Here is a 13,343-nt window from a genome sequence, read left to right on the forward strand (position 1 = left end):
GGAATAAAGGGCTAATGCAATCTTTGGATGCATAAATGGGGGAATCTTGAGTAGGAAGGTTATTTTACCTCTATACTTGGTACTGGTGCAACCAGTTCTGGCATATTGTGTTTAGTTCTGATGTCCACAATTCAAGAAGAATTATAAACAGGAGAGCATTCACAGAAGAGCGAGACGAATGATTAAAGGATTAGAAAACATGCCTTATAGCAATAGATTCAAGGAGCTCAATCTATTTATCTTAACAAAGAGAAGGTTAAGAGTTGACTTGATTACACTTTAAGTATCTACATGGGAATATTTAATAATGGGACTTCAATCTAGAGGAGAAAGATATAACATGAGTCGATGACTAGAAGCTGAAGCTAGACAAATTCAGACTGGAAATAAGGCATAAATGTTTTATAGTGAGAGTAATTAACTCTCAGAACAATTTTCCAAGGGTAATGTTGGATTCTCCAATGAAAATTTTTAAATCAAGATTGGATGTTTTTCTAAAAGATATGCTGTAGGAATTATTGTGACGAAGTTCAATGGCCTGTGTTATACAGGAGGTAAGATTAGATGATCACAATGATCCCTTCTGGCTTTGGAATCTATGGACCCATGCTCCGGCACACACACACACAAAAAAAAGGTAAAAAACCCCTAAATGCTGGATTTAATGTGCAAATTTCTGAGCGCTAAATTGTCAAAGAAAGGTACCTAAGTTGTATCTACAAAATTTGCATATATTCAGCCATGTAACAGAAGTATGCATCTATTTGTGTATGCATTAGCATAGTTTGCAGGCATATCTTAGAGTAAGTCTACATTGCAGTTGGAAGTACACCTCTACCCCGATAGAATGCTGTTCTCGGGAGCCAAAAAAATCTTACCGCGTTATAGGTGAAACCGCATTATATTGAACTTGCTTTGATCTGCCGGCGTGCACAGCCCCGCCCCCCGGAGCACTGCTTTACCGCGTTATATCTGAATTCGTGTTATATCGGGTCGCGTTATATTGGGGTAGAGGTGTATAAAATTTCCTGCTCAGGTAAAATGTACACATGCTAGCTTTGAGCTAAAGTGCTAAAAAATAGTGACATACAAACAGTTGCTATAGTATGTTTTGTGTGGAGTTCCTTCCTATCATCTGTCCATATTTGCTTGAGCCCAGCTTACCAGGCGATACAGATCTTTCTGAATTAGTGACCTGACCTCTTCATTATTTACCCACTCTCCCCAATTCAGGGCAGGGTGGAGATGAGAAGAAAGAAATGTACTAGAAATTCATAAGGTAATAACTGAGGAAGGAAAACTGTAGAAAGGTTGACATTTTGCCTAATGACACGGACAGTGTGTCCTTTTAATTATCTTCACAGTTTTTTTCCTATTCAAAATATCAGAAATGATTAGATTTAAACAAAGCCGCTTACTTTATATGGGTGCAAAATAGTTAAATGAACCAATAAACTTTTTTAGTGAACTCATAATTCAGAAATATCCAAAGCAATTTTATTAAATTTGAAAAAAGCTTCACTTTGGACAGAGGATATATATGCCAAGTTTTAGTCCAATGTGAATTTTTATGGCATAGTTATGAACATTTAAGAAACAGCATTTATAATGGAAATGCTGACACAACTTGAAGAAGAGGTCCTAGAAACAAACTCCAGTTATACTGAAAACATTCTTTAAATAAGAACCAAGCATGTAAAATCTTCCTTAAGAACGAAATTTGTTACATTAAATATAATAAATATATATATTACACAAACACACATGCACACATCCTCCTCTTCTACTGTCCACAGCAATTACACACCGCCCACATTCAATATCCTTTTACCAGTCTGCAAAGTTCAGCACAAGCATAGGTTATAGTCAGTATTATCTGTAAAGTAATCTACGCCAGTTTTTAATGCACAACGGAAATCTGGTTTACTCCCAGCTGCTGGTATAATAATTACTGTCCTATGGTTGCTATGAGATACTAACATTTTTTTCCCCAAGACTACTAAAACATTTCTGTGCTCACAGGCAAAAGGATGCTGGGAAAAGCAATAAAATGAATCCAGCTGTAGCTCTCCAGCGGAATTCAAAGCCAGATGACAGCTGTAGAGAAAATGAAAACCAGAAAGAGCTTCTCTCTTCTTCAAAGCTTCTCTCCTCACTTTTCCCTTCTCCCAGTTTGCCAGAGCTAAGCCTTGGAGAGAATTCAGCATTGTTTTGCAAACATTGTTAAAGATGTTCTGTTTTCAGTATTTTGAATGATTATTCAGAAGGAAGGATAAAAGACCACATTTCCCTTACTTGTACTTTGCTTCCATGAGGCCTGAAATTTTGCTGCTTGATTCTAACCAACAGGTGAAGGTTTTAAGTAATTTTTTTTTTATTTGAGTAAGTGAAACAGATCTCAATAAATTTAAAGTAAGCACCTTCTGTTTTGGTTTATCTTAAAGTGATGGAGCAATTTTCAGATTTCGCAGTAAAGCCTTCACTACAAACAATCACATGCATTTTTTGGCCTAGATTCTGAAAGTGTTGTCCAGATTAGTTTGAATATTTTTAAACAGTTTAAGAAAAATAAATAAGACATATGACATATATTGCTTCTCCTAAGTCTGCTTTGCCTAATCACAATGGAACATGATTTTTGGTGTCAAATCTGGTATACAAATTCATAAACCATAACAGGAAGTGGTCTACCTTTGAAAAAGTAAATAGGGAGAGATTAAATAGCTAATAATTTGTATTAATCAGAAAAAAATAGTAATTCCGCTTCCTTGTTTAGTATGCACTATCCCGCACACAGAATTGCTATATTAAATTTCAATAAGGAATACAGATGACTGTCACATTTACTGCTTGGAGTTAAACCTAATTAATATGCTATTTGCACCGCATACAAATAATTAGTGTAGGAATTTCTTGACCCCGTAATACATGAAACAAATGAAATTACAAACATCACAGTATCTCTGCTGAATTAGATTGCAGTTACTTGCATGAGGCCATAATGCTATAAATTATTTTGGTAAGATGAAGCCTAAACTTACTTCATTTGAACACAAAAACCTGGACACTCATTAAACATTACCTTTACAAAAAGGAGAGCATGACCAACTCACATCCTATCTGCTGCAGTAAGACCATTTTAGACAATGTGTGAATCACAGGCCTTTTTGCCACTTCGGCTAAAAACCTGAAGCACTTAATCCTGATAACAACAATCAAGCACTTCCTTGGAGTCAAAGAATATGACAAGTTTTCTTTTTTTAGCCATCAAGTTTAAATTTTCATAGAATCATAGAATATCAGAGTTGGAAGGGACCTCAAGAGGTCATCTAGTCCAACCCCCTGCTCAAAGCAGGACCAATTCCCAGCTAAATCATCCCAGCCAGGGCTTTGTCAAGCCGGGCCTTAAAAACCTCCAAGGAAGGAGACTCCACCACCTCCCTAGGTAACGCATTCCAGTGTTTCACCACCCTCCTAGTGAAATAGTTTTTCCTGATATCCAACCTGGACTTCCCCCACCGCAACTTGAGACCATTGCTCCTTGTTCTGTCATCTGCCACCACTGAGAACAACCGAGCTCCATCCTCTTTGGAACCCCCCTTCAGGTAGTTGAAGGCTGCTATCAAATCCCCCCTCATTCTTCTCTTCTGGAGACTAAACAATCCCAGTTCTCTCAGCCTCTCCTCATAAGTCATATGCTCCAGACCCCTAATCATTTTTGTTGCCCTCCGCTAGACTCTTTCCAATTTTTCCACATCCTTCTTGTAGTGTGGGGCCCAAAACTGGACACAGTCTTCCAGATGAGGCCTCACCAATGTCGAATAAAGGGGAACGATCACGTTCCTCGATCTGCTGGCAATGCCCCTACTTATACAGCCCAAAATGCCGTTAGCCTTCTTGGCAACAAGAGCACACTGTTGACTCATATCCAGCTTCTCGTCCACTGTGACCCCTAGGTCCTTTTCAGCAGAACTGCTACCTAGCCATTCGGTCCCTAGTCTGTAGCAGTGCATGGGATTCTTCCGTCCTAAGTGCAGGACTCTGCACTTGTCCTTGTTGAACCTCATCAGGTTTTTTTCTGCCCAATCCTCTAATTTGTCTAGGTCCCTCTGTATCCGATCCCTACCCTCTAGTGTATCTACCACGCCTCCTAGTTTAGTGTCATCTGCAAACTTGCTGAGAGTGCAGTCCACACCATCCTCCAGATCATTAATAAAGATATTAAACAAAACCGGCCCCAGGACCGACCCTTGGGGCACTCCACTTGAAACCGGCTGCCAACTAGACATGGAGCCATTGATCACTACCCGTTGAGCCCGACGATCTAGCCAGCTTTCTATCCACCTTACAGTCCATTCATCCAGCCCATACTTCTTTAACTTGCTGGCAAGAATACTGTGGGAGACAGTATCAAAAGCTTTGCTAAAGTCAAGAAATAACACATCCACTGCTTTCCCCTCATCCACAGAGCCAGTTATCTCATCATAGAAGGCAATTAGGTTAGTCAGGCACGACTTCCCCTTCGTGAATCCATGCTGGCTGTTCCTGATCACTTTCCTTTCCTCTAAATGTTTCATAATTGATTCCTTGAGGACCTGCTCCATAATTTTTCCAGGGACTGAGGTGAGGCTGACTGGCCTGTAGTTCCCCGGATCCTCCTTCTTCCCTTTTTTAAAGATGGGCACTACATTAGCCTTTTTCCAGTCATCTGGGACCTCCCCCGATCGCCATGAGTTTTCAAAAATAATGGCTAATGGCTCTGCAATCTCACCCGCCAACTCCTTTAGCACCCTCGGATGCAGCGCATCCGGCCCCATGGACTTGTGCACGTCCAGTTTTTCTAAATAGTCCCGAACCACTTCTTTCTCCACAGAGGGCTGGTCACCTTCTGCCCATGCTGTACTGCCCAGTGCAGCAATCTGGGAGCTGACCTTGTGCGTGAAGACAGAGGCAAAAAAATCATTGAGTACATTAGCTTTTTCCACATCCTCGGTCACTAGGTTGCCTCCCTCATTCAGTAAGGGGCCCACACTTTCCTTGATTTTCTTCTTGTTGCTAACATACCTGAAGAAACCCTTCTTGTTACTCTTAACATCTCTTGCTAACTGCAACTCCAAGTGTGATTTGGCCTTCCTGATTTCACTCCTGCACGCCTGAGCAATATTTTTATACTCCTCCCTGGTCATTTGTCCAATCTTCCACTTCTTATAAGCCTCTTTTTTGCGTTTAAGATCAGCAAGGATTTCACTGTTTAGCCAAGCTGGTCACCTGCCATATTTACTATTCTTTCTACACATCGGGATGGTTTGTTCCTGCAACCTCAATAAGGATTCTTTAAAATACAGCCAGCTCTCCTGGACCCCTTTGCCCTTTTTCCTCTGTCTTTGCCTGCAGCAGGAAACTCAAGGAAGAACTTCCTGTCTTAGTACATCAAAACTGTAGTGAAACAGTGCTAGTGGCCTGTCAATCACACCAATATACCTGAACAACAAAATCTGTCAGGCATTGTAACATATTTGATGCATCTTGCAAGTCTCAAAATCAAAATTTAAAATAAGCATATCAATTTGAAAGAAATAGGCAAGTATTCCAACAATACAGTATGCTTAGACTTCACTATCAGATGAAAACAGATTAAAAGATATTGATTAGTTCTTCACTTTTGGTTTATGATTCTTAACTTCTTCATTTAAAAATAAAAAAAATCATCTCTGTATCTATAAATTTATATTTAGTTGAGGAAAACAACTATGGCCAGCCACTTAAAACTGCAGGTACACCAAATGCAAAAACATGCACTTCAGCTGAGCCCACATGTCCTATATTTAAACAAGAAAATCCGATAAATGCATGCCTCATTGCTTAGCTTCCCACTCATGAGAAATAAATGGGTCTCTGTGCACCCACTGTACTCAGTTAAAAATTTGTCCTTTAGAGTCTCTATACATGTGTATGCGGAGATTTTATAAATATATATACACACACACACACACACACACACACACACACACACACACACAAAGTCATTTATGATTGCACCAACCTTTTTATATAAAAATTTATATTTGGAATTAATGTAGTAACTAGTTAATAAATTGTACTTAAAATGTTAAGTTGAACCTACTGTAAGAAAATTGTTTTTGAAAAATAAATAATGTCAGCTAACCACTTATGGTGGTGAACTGGTATTTTATGGTGCTAAACAACAAAAATATGTACACTGAGTGCTAGCAGTGAAAGTCTTCAGATAGAACACACAAGTGATTTAATAAATGGTAGTGTTAGTCTCACTAATCAATAAATATAGCTGTACCACTATTTCACTTAATAGCAGTTTGGGAAAAACTGAAGTGCCGATTTTTTCTTTAAAGTATGTTTAGGATTTCAATAATATTCTTTGCAGTTGAAAAGTAAATATTAAATTATATAGTTTGAAGGTCAAATTAAAATGATATCAATTGAAAAAACCTGTTAGATTTGGTTGTCAGCTGGGAATTTTCTTAAGTTTCTTCAGGATTCTTCATTTACACAATCTACCTTCTCCCTCATTAATTCTAGATCGAAAGAATTATCTAGAATTATATATCTATCCTTCAGCTTTTGTATTGGAAGGTATGAACTCATTTTTATTTTTTAAACTATTTAATTATTCATGTTCTGTAACCTGCCTTGCCTTTATTAAAATGTTGTGTGGCCAAACTTGCAGTCTTTATACTAATAATATTCCTATGGATTTCAGTAGCAGCAGAACTTATGCTCTAACATACATTTCTTTCATTTAAACCAAAAAGCCATCTGAACATAAAGTTACAGACCCTTAAAAAAAAAAAAAAAAAAAAAAGTTATAAAGCAAGAAGTTCAGTGATCACCAAACTTAGCTCCCACACATTAAAGGGATTTTATAACAGTGTAATGTTATTATATACATATCTTTTAATAGGTCTACACTAGTAGAAGTACAAATGAGTCCAGAGATGTTATGTAGATTTTGAATTTCTAGGGTTTTGATAGTTTTAAATAACTAGTTATTTTATAATAAAATGTATTATATGCTAAATACTGTATTGTAAATATTGTACAGTAACTCCTCACTTAAAGTCGTCCGGGTTAATGTTGTTTCGTTGCTGATCAATTAGAGAACATGCTTGTTTAAAGTTGTGTAATGCTCCCTTATAACATCATTTGGCAGCCACCTGCTCTGTCCACTGCTAGCAGGAAGAGCAGCCTGTTGGAGGTAGCTGGTAGGGGCTTGAAACCAGGGTGGACCGACAGCCCCCCATCAGCTCCCCTAAGTTCCCTGTGTGGCAGCCACCCAGCAGGCTGTCAATTGCCGGCAGTTCAGCTGTCCCTCCCCCCACTGCCATGTGCTGCTCCTGCCCTCTGCTTTGGAGCTGCTCCCGGGAGCCTCCTGCTTGCTGTGCAGGGCAGGGAGAGAGGGAGGCTAATGTCAGGGTGTCTCCCTCCCCCCACTTTCCCCATCTCCATGGGGGGAAGGGGGAGAACGACACGACAGGGCTCAGGAAGGAGGGAGCTTCCTGGGAGCAGCTGCTGTCAACTTGTTGATCTACTTAACAAGGCAGTGTACTTAGAGTGGGGTCAGCATACTTAAAGGGGCAATGTGCATCTCTCTCACACAGGGTGTGTCTCTCTGTCTGCCATGCTGTCTCCCCTCCCTCCATTCGTGCTGCCCTTGTAGAGTGTGAGGCTACATTAACAACAATGGGTTAACCCCTAAGGGCTCAGCCAAAAGCTAGTTCATCATTTAGCAGTAAGGCATTCCCTCTGACTTCACCACCTCAACCAAGCTTCACAATCATCATCGCTGTGTACAGTATTAAATTGTTTAAAACGTACAGTGTGTGTGTGTGTGTGTGTGTGTGTGTGTGTGTGTGTGTGTGTGTGTGTGTGTGAAAAAATAAATAAAATATAGTCTTTTGTCCGGTGAAAAAAATTTCCCTGGAATCTAATTCCACCCGTCCCCCAATTTACATTAATTCTTATGGGGAAATTGGATTCACTTAACATCGTTTAGCTTAAATAATTACAATGTTAAGCAAGGAGTTACTGTATTGTAAATACTGTAAAAAGTATTACATGCTAAATATTACAATATTCTTACTGCACATGTACACAATCTTTTTGTGGGATCTGTGTAGTATATGATGATTTGAGAAAACTTCAAAACCGTGTTAAAAAGGTGGATTAACAGTTAAGAACCTACTACAAACATCAGCAAAATATCTTTGAAATCTCAGTGAATTTGTCTAGCATCCCAACTAACAAACAATAATATGAACTGCAGAATTCTGCTTTATAGTAAAAAACAGTTGCAAGTAGCGGGGCTACTTTGCTGATGTGAATTTCAGGACACTACTTTTTGTAGCAATATCTTTATACATTTGAATACAAGTCCGCCCTCTTGTATTTTAACTACAGATTGCGAGGATGAGCTCTATTGGACATATAAAATTCTGGCTTAAAACAAGTGGATTATGCCTCAAAGATTAAAATAAATATTTTAGCATTTTCATCTCTGAGCAAAGAACAGTTCAGATTAGGTCAAATTTGGGGCTTATCTTTTAGATGTATCTGCCAATATTTTAAACACTCTCCTGCTCCTCTCTCTCCCCTCCACCCTCATTTTTTTTTTTAAACTAAAGGCTTATTGTGCACATATACTGAGTCATTAAAATTTAAGCATATATCAAAGAAAGTACTACCTAATAATTGGAAGAGATGTCTGGATTAGAACAGTGGAATGGGGATGAAGCCTTTTAAGATTTAGTGCAATAAAACTGGATGAGCCCTGTCTCTCCAGATATTTAGCACAGGAACTTTTGTCAAGGAAGTGATTATAGACCTCTTCATATAGCAAACCCCCTAGAGTCCAGAGCTGGAGTACTTGCCTTGATGGAAGAGAGGTTAGGCTCTCAAACAAGGGGGGGGGGGGGAATGTAGTCTAGAGGGTTAGGGTTGAAGAGTAAGCAAGTTATGTGGTACAATCAATGAAATAATCTAGTGATGCTGCTGTTATGCTAATCCTGCAATGAAGTAACATAAAAGAGCACCAAGCCCTACAGAAGCATCGCTGTACTGAATCTGGTTGAAATGTGTTATTTAACTATAGTCAGACTAGTAGATCTTAGCGTGTGACAGATTCCCCAACCCTTCCAGCCCATAGAACACATATGGCTAAACAGAAAGTTCAAAATTCAGTCAGAATTTGCCCTGTGCTGCAGCTTCAGCAAGGAACTCCTCATACTTCAAAGGGCAGAGCTACCTGTTAGCAGTCAAGAAGCAATAGGGCACAGCTGATGCATTTTGTTCTGCTCCATGTGTGACATTAGTGCCAATTATTTAATCTAATTTGCCCTTAATCATAAACACACTTCTGATCAACCCAATCTGCTCTGAATAGTGGTGGTGGTGGTAGAACACAGAGCTGAACAAAACTTGGCAGTTGTGGCTTGGGTAGGTGGGTCATCAAGGGTATCTAGAAGCATAGCTGGGTGGGGTGCTGCCATGATTTCTACAAATAATGGTACTGGAAGTCAGGGAGCTCATAAGCGAGCTTGGTGCAGCTGACTGTGGGAAGAAGGAGAGCACGCACGCACCTGAGACTAGTATCGGGCCCCTCACCTTGTGGTAGTGTGCTTCCTCCTCAAGTGCTCCTTCCTTACTGGGATGCAGCAAGGGGAACTGCAATAGAGGGGGTGCCTGGCTGCCTGTTCAGAGACAGAGTGGCCAAAACAGAACCTACAAATAAATGCTTGCAGCCTTCCCATAGCATAACCAAACATACGAGATTCAGCCTGACCTGCAGGAATGTGAGACAGGGTGCCAAATGCAATACTGCATGGAACTTGGCAGTTCTGAAAGGGACTGCTAGTGAAATACCCAGAATGGGGATTATTTTTACGATGACCAACTTCATACTTCCTTAACCTCACCAATAAATGGTATCTAACTCCACCACTACCGCACACACTTCAACAACAGTGAACCACAGTCCTGGTCTACCCCATGTGAGGCTGTAAGTGTGCTCTGATTATGCCCCTTCCTACCATCAATGCACTCTCTACTCTAAGGAAGTAGGAAAGGATGGTGTAGAACTGCCTATGCCAGCCTAGGATTCCTCCATACTGAGGGAATCCTGAGCTACCCAGTTAATACATCTTTTCAGAACCTTATCCCTGGTGGCTAGAGCAGTTGCTCCAAATATTTGAATATTAGAGGGGAAAATTAAGGCTTATTAATTGATTGTAGAAGTTTTGCTTTCACTAGCAGTGTAAAATCCTTGTCTGAAAATATAAGTAAAGGTACCCAATAAACATGTCTTTTTCTGTCTCATCTACTGCGTGAATTTCTTCATTACCAAAATATCCCTTACTTTACTATGCCATGCAGATAGAATGGGAGAACTTATTTTGATATTTGTTTTGCCACCAAGAGACAGATAAGAAATATGACTACAATAGGGATTGCTAATCATGATGGCACTTCACACTGTGTATTCTGGACTGTCTGGGATACTGTACTCAGATGAATTTTATCTATAAATTCAGACTAATTGTAAACTCAGACTAATTGCTATGAATAGGGGTAACAACCATCTTTTGTGAAGGAAAACTGAGTCCCCACTCTCCCTATAATACAAGTAATTCTATCATTATAAACTTGTCTAAATTATGTTAGTTTAAAATATATAAAATATTAATGTGATTTTCCCCAACAATATTATTGTTCCTTCTATCTATAATTAATAACAGTGTCCCCAGACTGTGAGGTGTGCCCCCTCGGGGGTGTGGGGGTGTGCAGAGGAACATTTTGGGGTGGGGACATGTGTCAGGGACAAGGCCAGCCACCATGGGGGGCAGGAAGGGAGCACCACACAGCCCCACTCCACCCTCAGCCCCACTCCACCCCCAACAGCAGTTCTCTTCTGCCCCCAGCTGCAGCTCCACTCTCTGTCCTCAGGCCAGCTCCTCCTCCTTCCCAGTTCTGTCCCCAGCTCCATCTTCAGCCCAAGCTCCTCTGCTGAGCCAACTCTGCTGTAACAGACTGGGTGGTGTGGGTGAGCGGAAACAGATTCCATTACTGGTAAGGGGGGTGGGTGTGACAAGAAAAGTTTGGACACCACTACTTTAAGGAATATCCATCTTTAAATCCCTGTTTTATTTTGTGATAAAATCAGATTGCTCTTGCCTATCCACTTCCACTACAATCCTTTCGATACACTGGAATTATATTAGACCCTTACCAGTAGTTTTTTTCTTAACCAGGACCTCACATTATGCAGGTAGTCTGCTAATCTTATCTTTGTCATTTTGTGCATCTTATGTTCTAGCTCAGTATATTGGTAAAAAGGCAATGCACCAGAATTTAATATCTAAAGACAAAAATCTTTCCTTCAAAAAGTTGCTTCAGAATACCATCAGTTGTCTGAATGACTCTGAAGTCTTTAAGGAGAACCGCATATACAAAAAAAAAAAAAAATTTTATTTAAATGGGACATCTGAAAAGGCGAAAAAGTAACCAAAGATTTTCTTTGTATTTGTTACAATAAGTAGTTGGGACTTACATGCTTATAAATGAAGAAAAGCACCTATGCTTTATACAGAGGTGACGTGGGTTTTTAATTGTATAACTTGGTAGTTATTACTACATATCAATTTCAGAGTACTCAATGGTGTCTGAATAAGGGAGCTTGTTAAACTCTAATCTCGTCGTTGTCTATAGAAATTGCTCAAGAACCGTTCAAATAAAAACTAATCCTGTAATGTTGCTAGGGTCAATAAAACCTTTAAAAGATGTGTAGGGACAGCTTTAATTATGGCACCAGCTTTATTTAAAATTATCTGAGTTTTCCAATATGACTAACCTGTTTGGACTGGACTTTTCTCACTGTTTCCTCTAAGACTCTCTTAGGTTGTGTTGCAGACCCTCCAAAACAAACAAACAACAACAAAAAAAAAACACAACCCACAAACCAAACAAAAAACCCATAACCCTAATTGTGCCCAGTGCCAGCAGAGTATACAATACCACGACATCCAGGTCAGCAAATAAAACTGTATATTTTTGAAAGACCCTGGCTCCTCTGCTTTTCTTTAAATGTTATCAGAGGATCAGACTTTGTTTCAACAGGACATATGTTCCCCTGGAACAGACAACAAACTTAAAAATTGGACTTTTAAAATGGCAAACCATCTCCTTGTTTAATATGTATTACAAAGATATGAGATGGGCTGGATTATAAATTACTTTCCAAAATAATGAACCTAGGAAACTCACTTTAATTAAACTTTAACTACTATAAGTACTAGGAAGAAGCGGCAAAATAAAATTACAAAAGTCAATCAACTGTCATTTGCTCTAAATTATGTGATTGGTATAAAGCTAAAACACTTACTTGAAAGCCATCTTCAGCCACTTCAGCATCACTGTGCAATGGTGGACAACCTGTGGAAAAATGAAAAGGGAAAAAATAAACAACATTCGTTTTACTTCCTTCACTATATATGGCTTCAATCATTCCATCTGAACTTCCAATAACCACCTAGGATATAAAAACTGAACTAAATACATAGACCTTTAAATAAGTAGATACACTGCTTCATCATTTATGGTTACAAGCCTATCATACAGGTTCCTAATACTTCTGCTGCTCCTGTCAGCATGGTCTTCTAACTAGCTTGCAGTTCTGCTTTGCTATGTTCTTACCATGGACTATTTCTAGTCACCTACTTATTTGCTTTTCTCTCCTGTCTTGTAAAAGCTCCCCCCCACCCCCAGAAATCTCTACCATGAATCAGAATTAAGAAAGCACTCTTTTTTGGATTAAATATTTTACAGATTTTTCAAGCATTAATATATTTTGTGCTACTCCCTCATACTAGAATCTTGCAACTCCCAGAATTATGTCTTAAGCTGCATCAATTGGTAAAAAGGCAATATGTTGCACATATCTAAAGACAAAAATATTTCCTTCAAAAAGTTACTTTGGAATACCATCAATAAGTGCACACACACAATACACAAAGATAAACATTAAAGGGAAAAAACAGTGTGTGCTCAAATGTTCACTGATTAGTCTTGCATTTTTCCCCTCAGTGCTCAACTCATGACAAGTCTTTTTAATAGAACAAAACGATTAGCATTCTGCCTTTTACTTGCATTGCTTCACGCACATAAAAAAAAAAATCTCAGAAGGATATCTACATAGAATATTAAACTCTCCATTGTTTGACCTTCCCTTTTATACGTCTGAAAGGGACATTCCCTCCCTTTTCCATTGGCAATTTTTTTTTGCCTCCTCCCCATTTATTGTGTTTCTACCTCAA

At 39.2% G+C, this 13,343-nt stretch overlaps 1 protein-coding gene across 6 annotated transcripts in view; it reads right to left on the reverse strand.

Annotated features, from left to right (window-relative positions):
- SPRED1 (sprouty related EVH1 domain containing 1) overlaps positions 1 to 13,343 on the reverse strand; it is a 103,773-nt gene that overhangs the window by 21,194 nt on the left and 69,236 nt on the right. For all 6 annotated transcript variants that reach the window (XM_065593230.1, XM_065593231.1, XM_065593229.1 and 3 more), the window contains one exon: positions 12,413 to 12,462. In XM_065593230.1, coding sequence (XP_065449302.1) covers positions 12,413 to 12,462 — 50 coding nt within the window. The remainder of the gene's footprint in view (positions 1 to 12,412; positions 12,463 to 13,343) is intronic.

This window comes from Chrysemys picta, chromosome 4, assembly GCF_011386835.1.
Source record: "Chrysemys picta bellii isolate R12L10 chromosome 4, ASM1138683v2, whole genome shotgun sequence".
In the NCBI taxonomy this organism is placed as follows: Eukaryota; Metazoa; Chordata; order Testudines; family Emydidae; genus Chrysemys; species Chrysemys picta.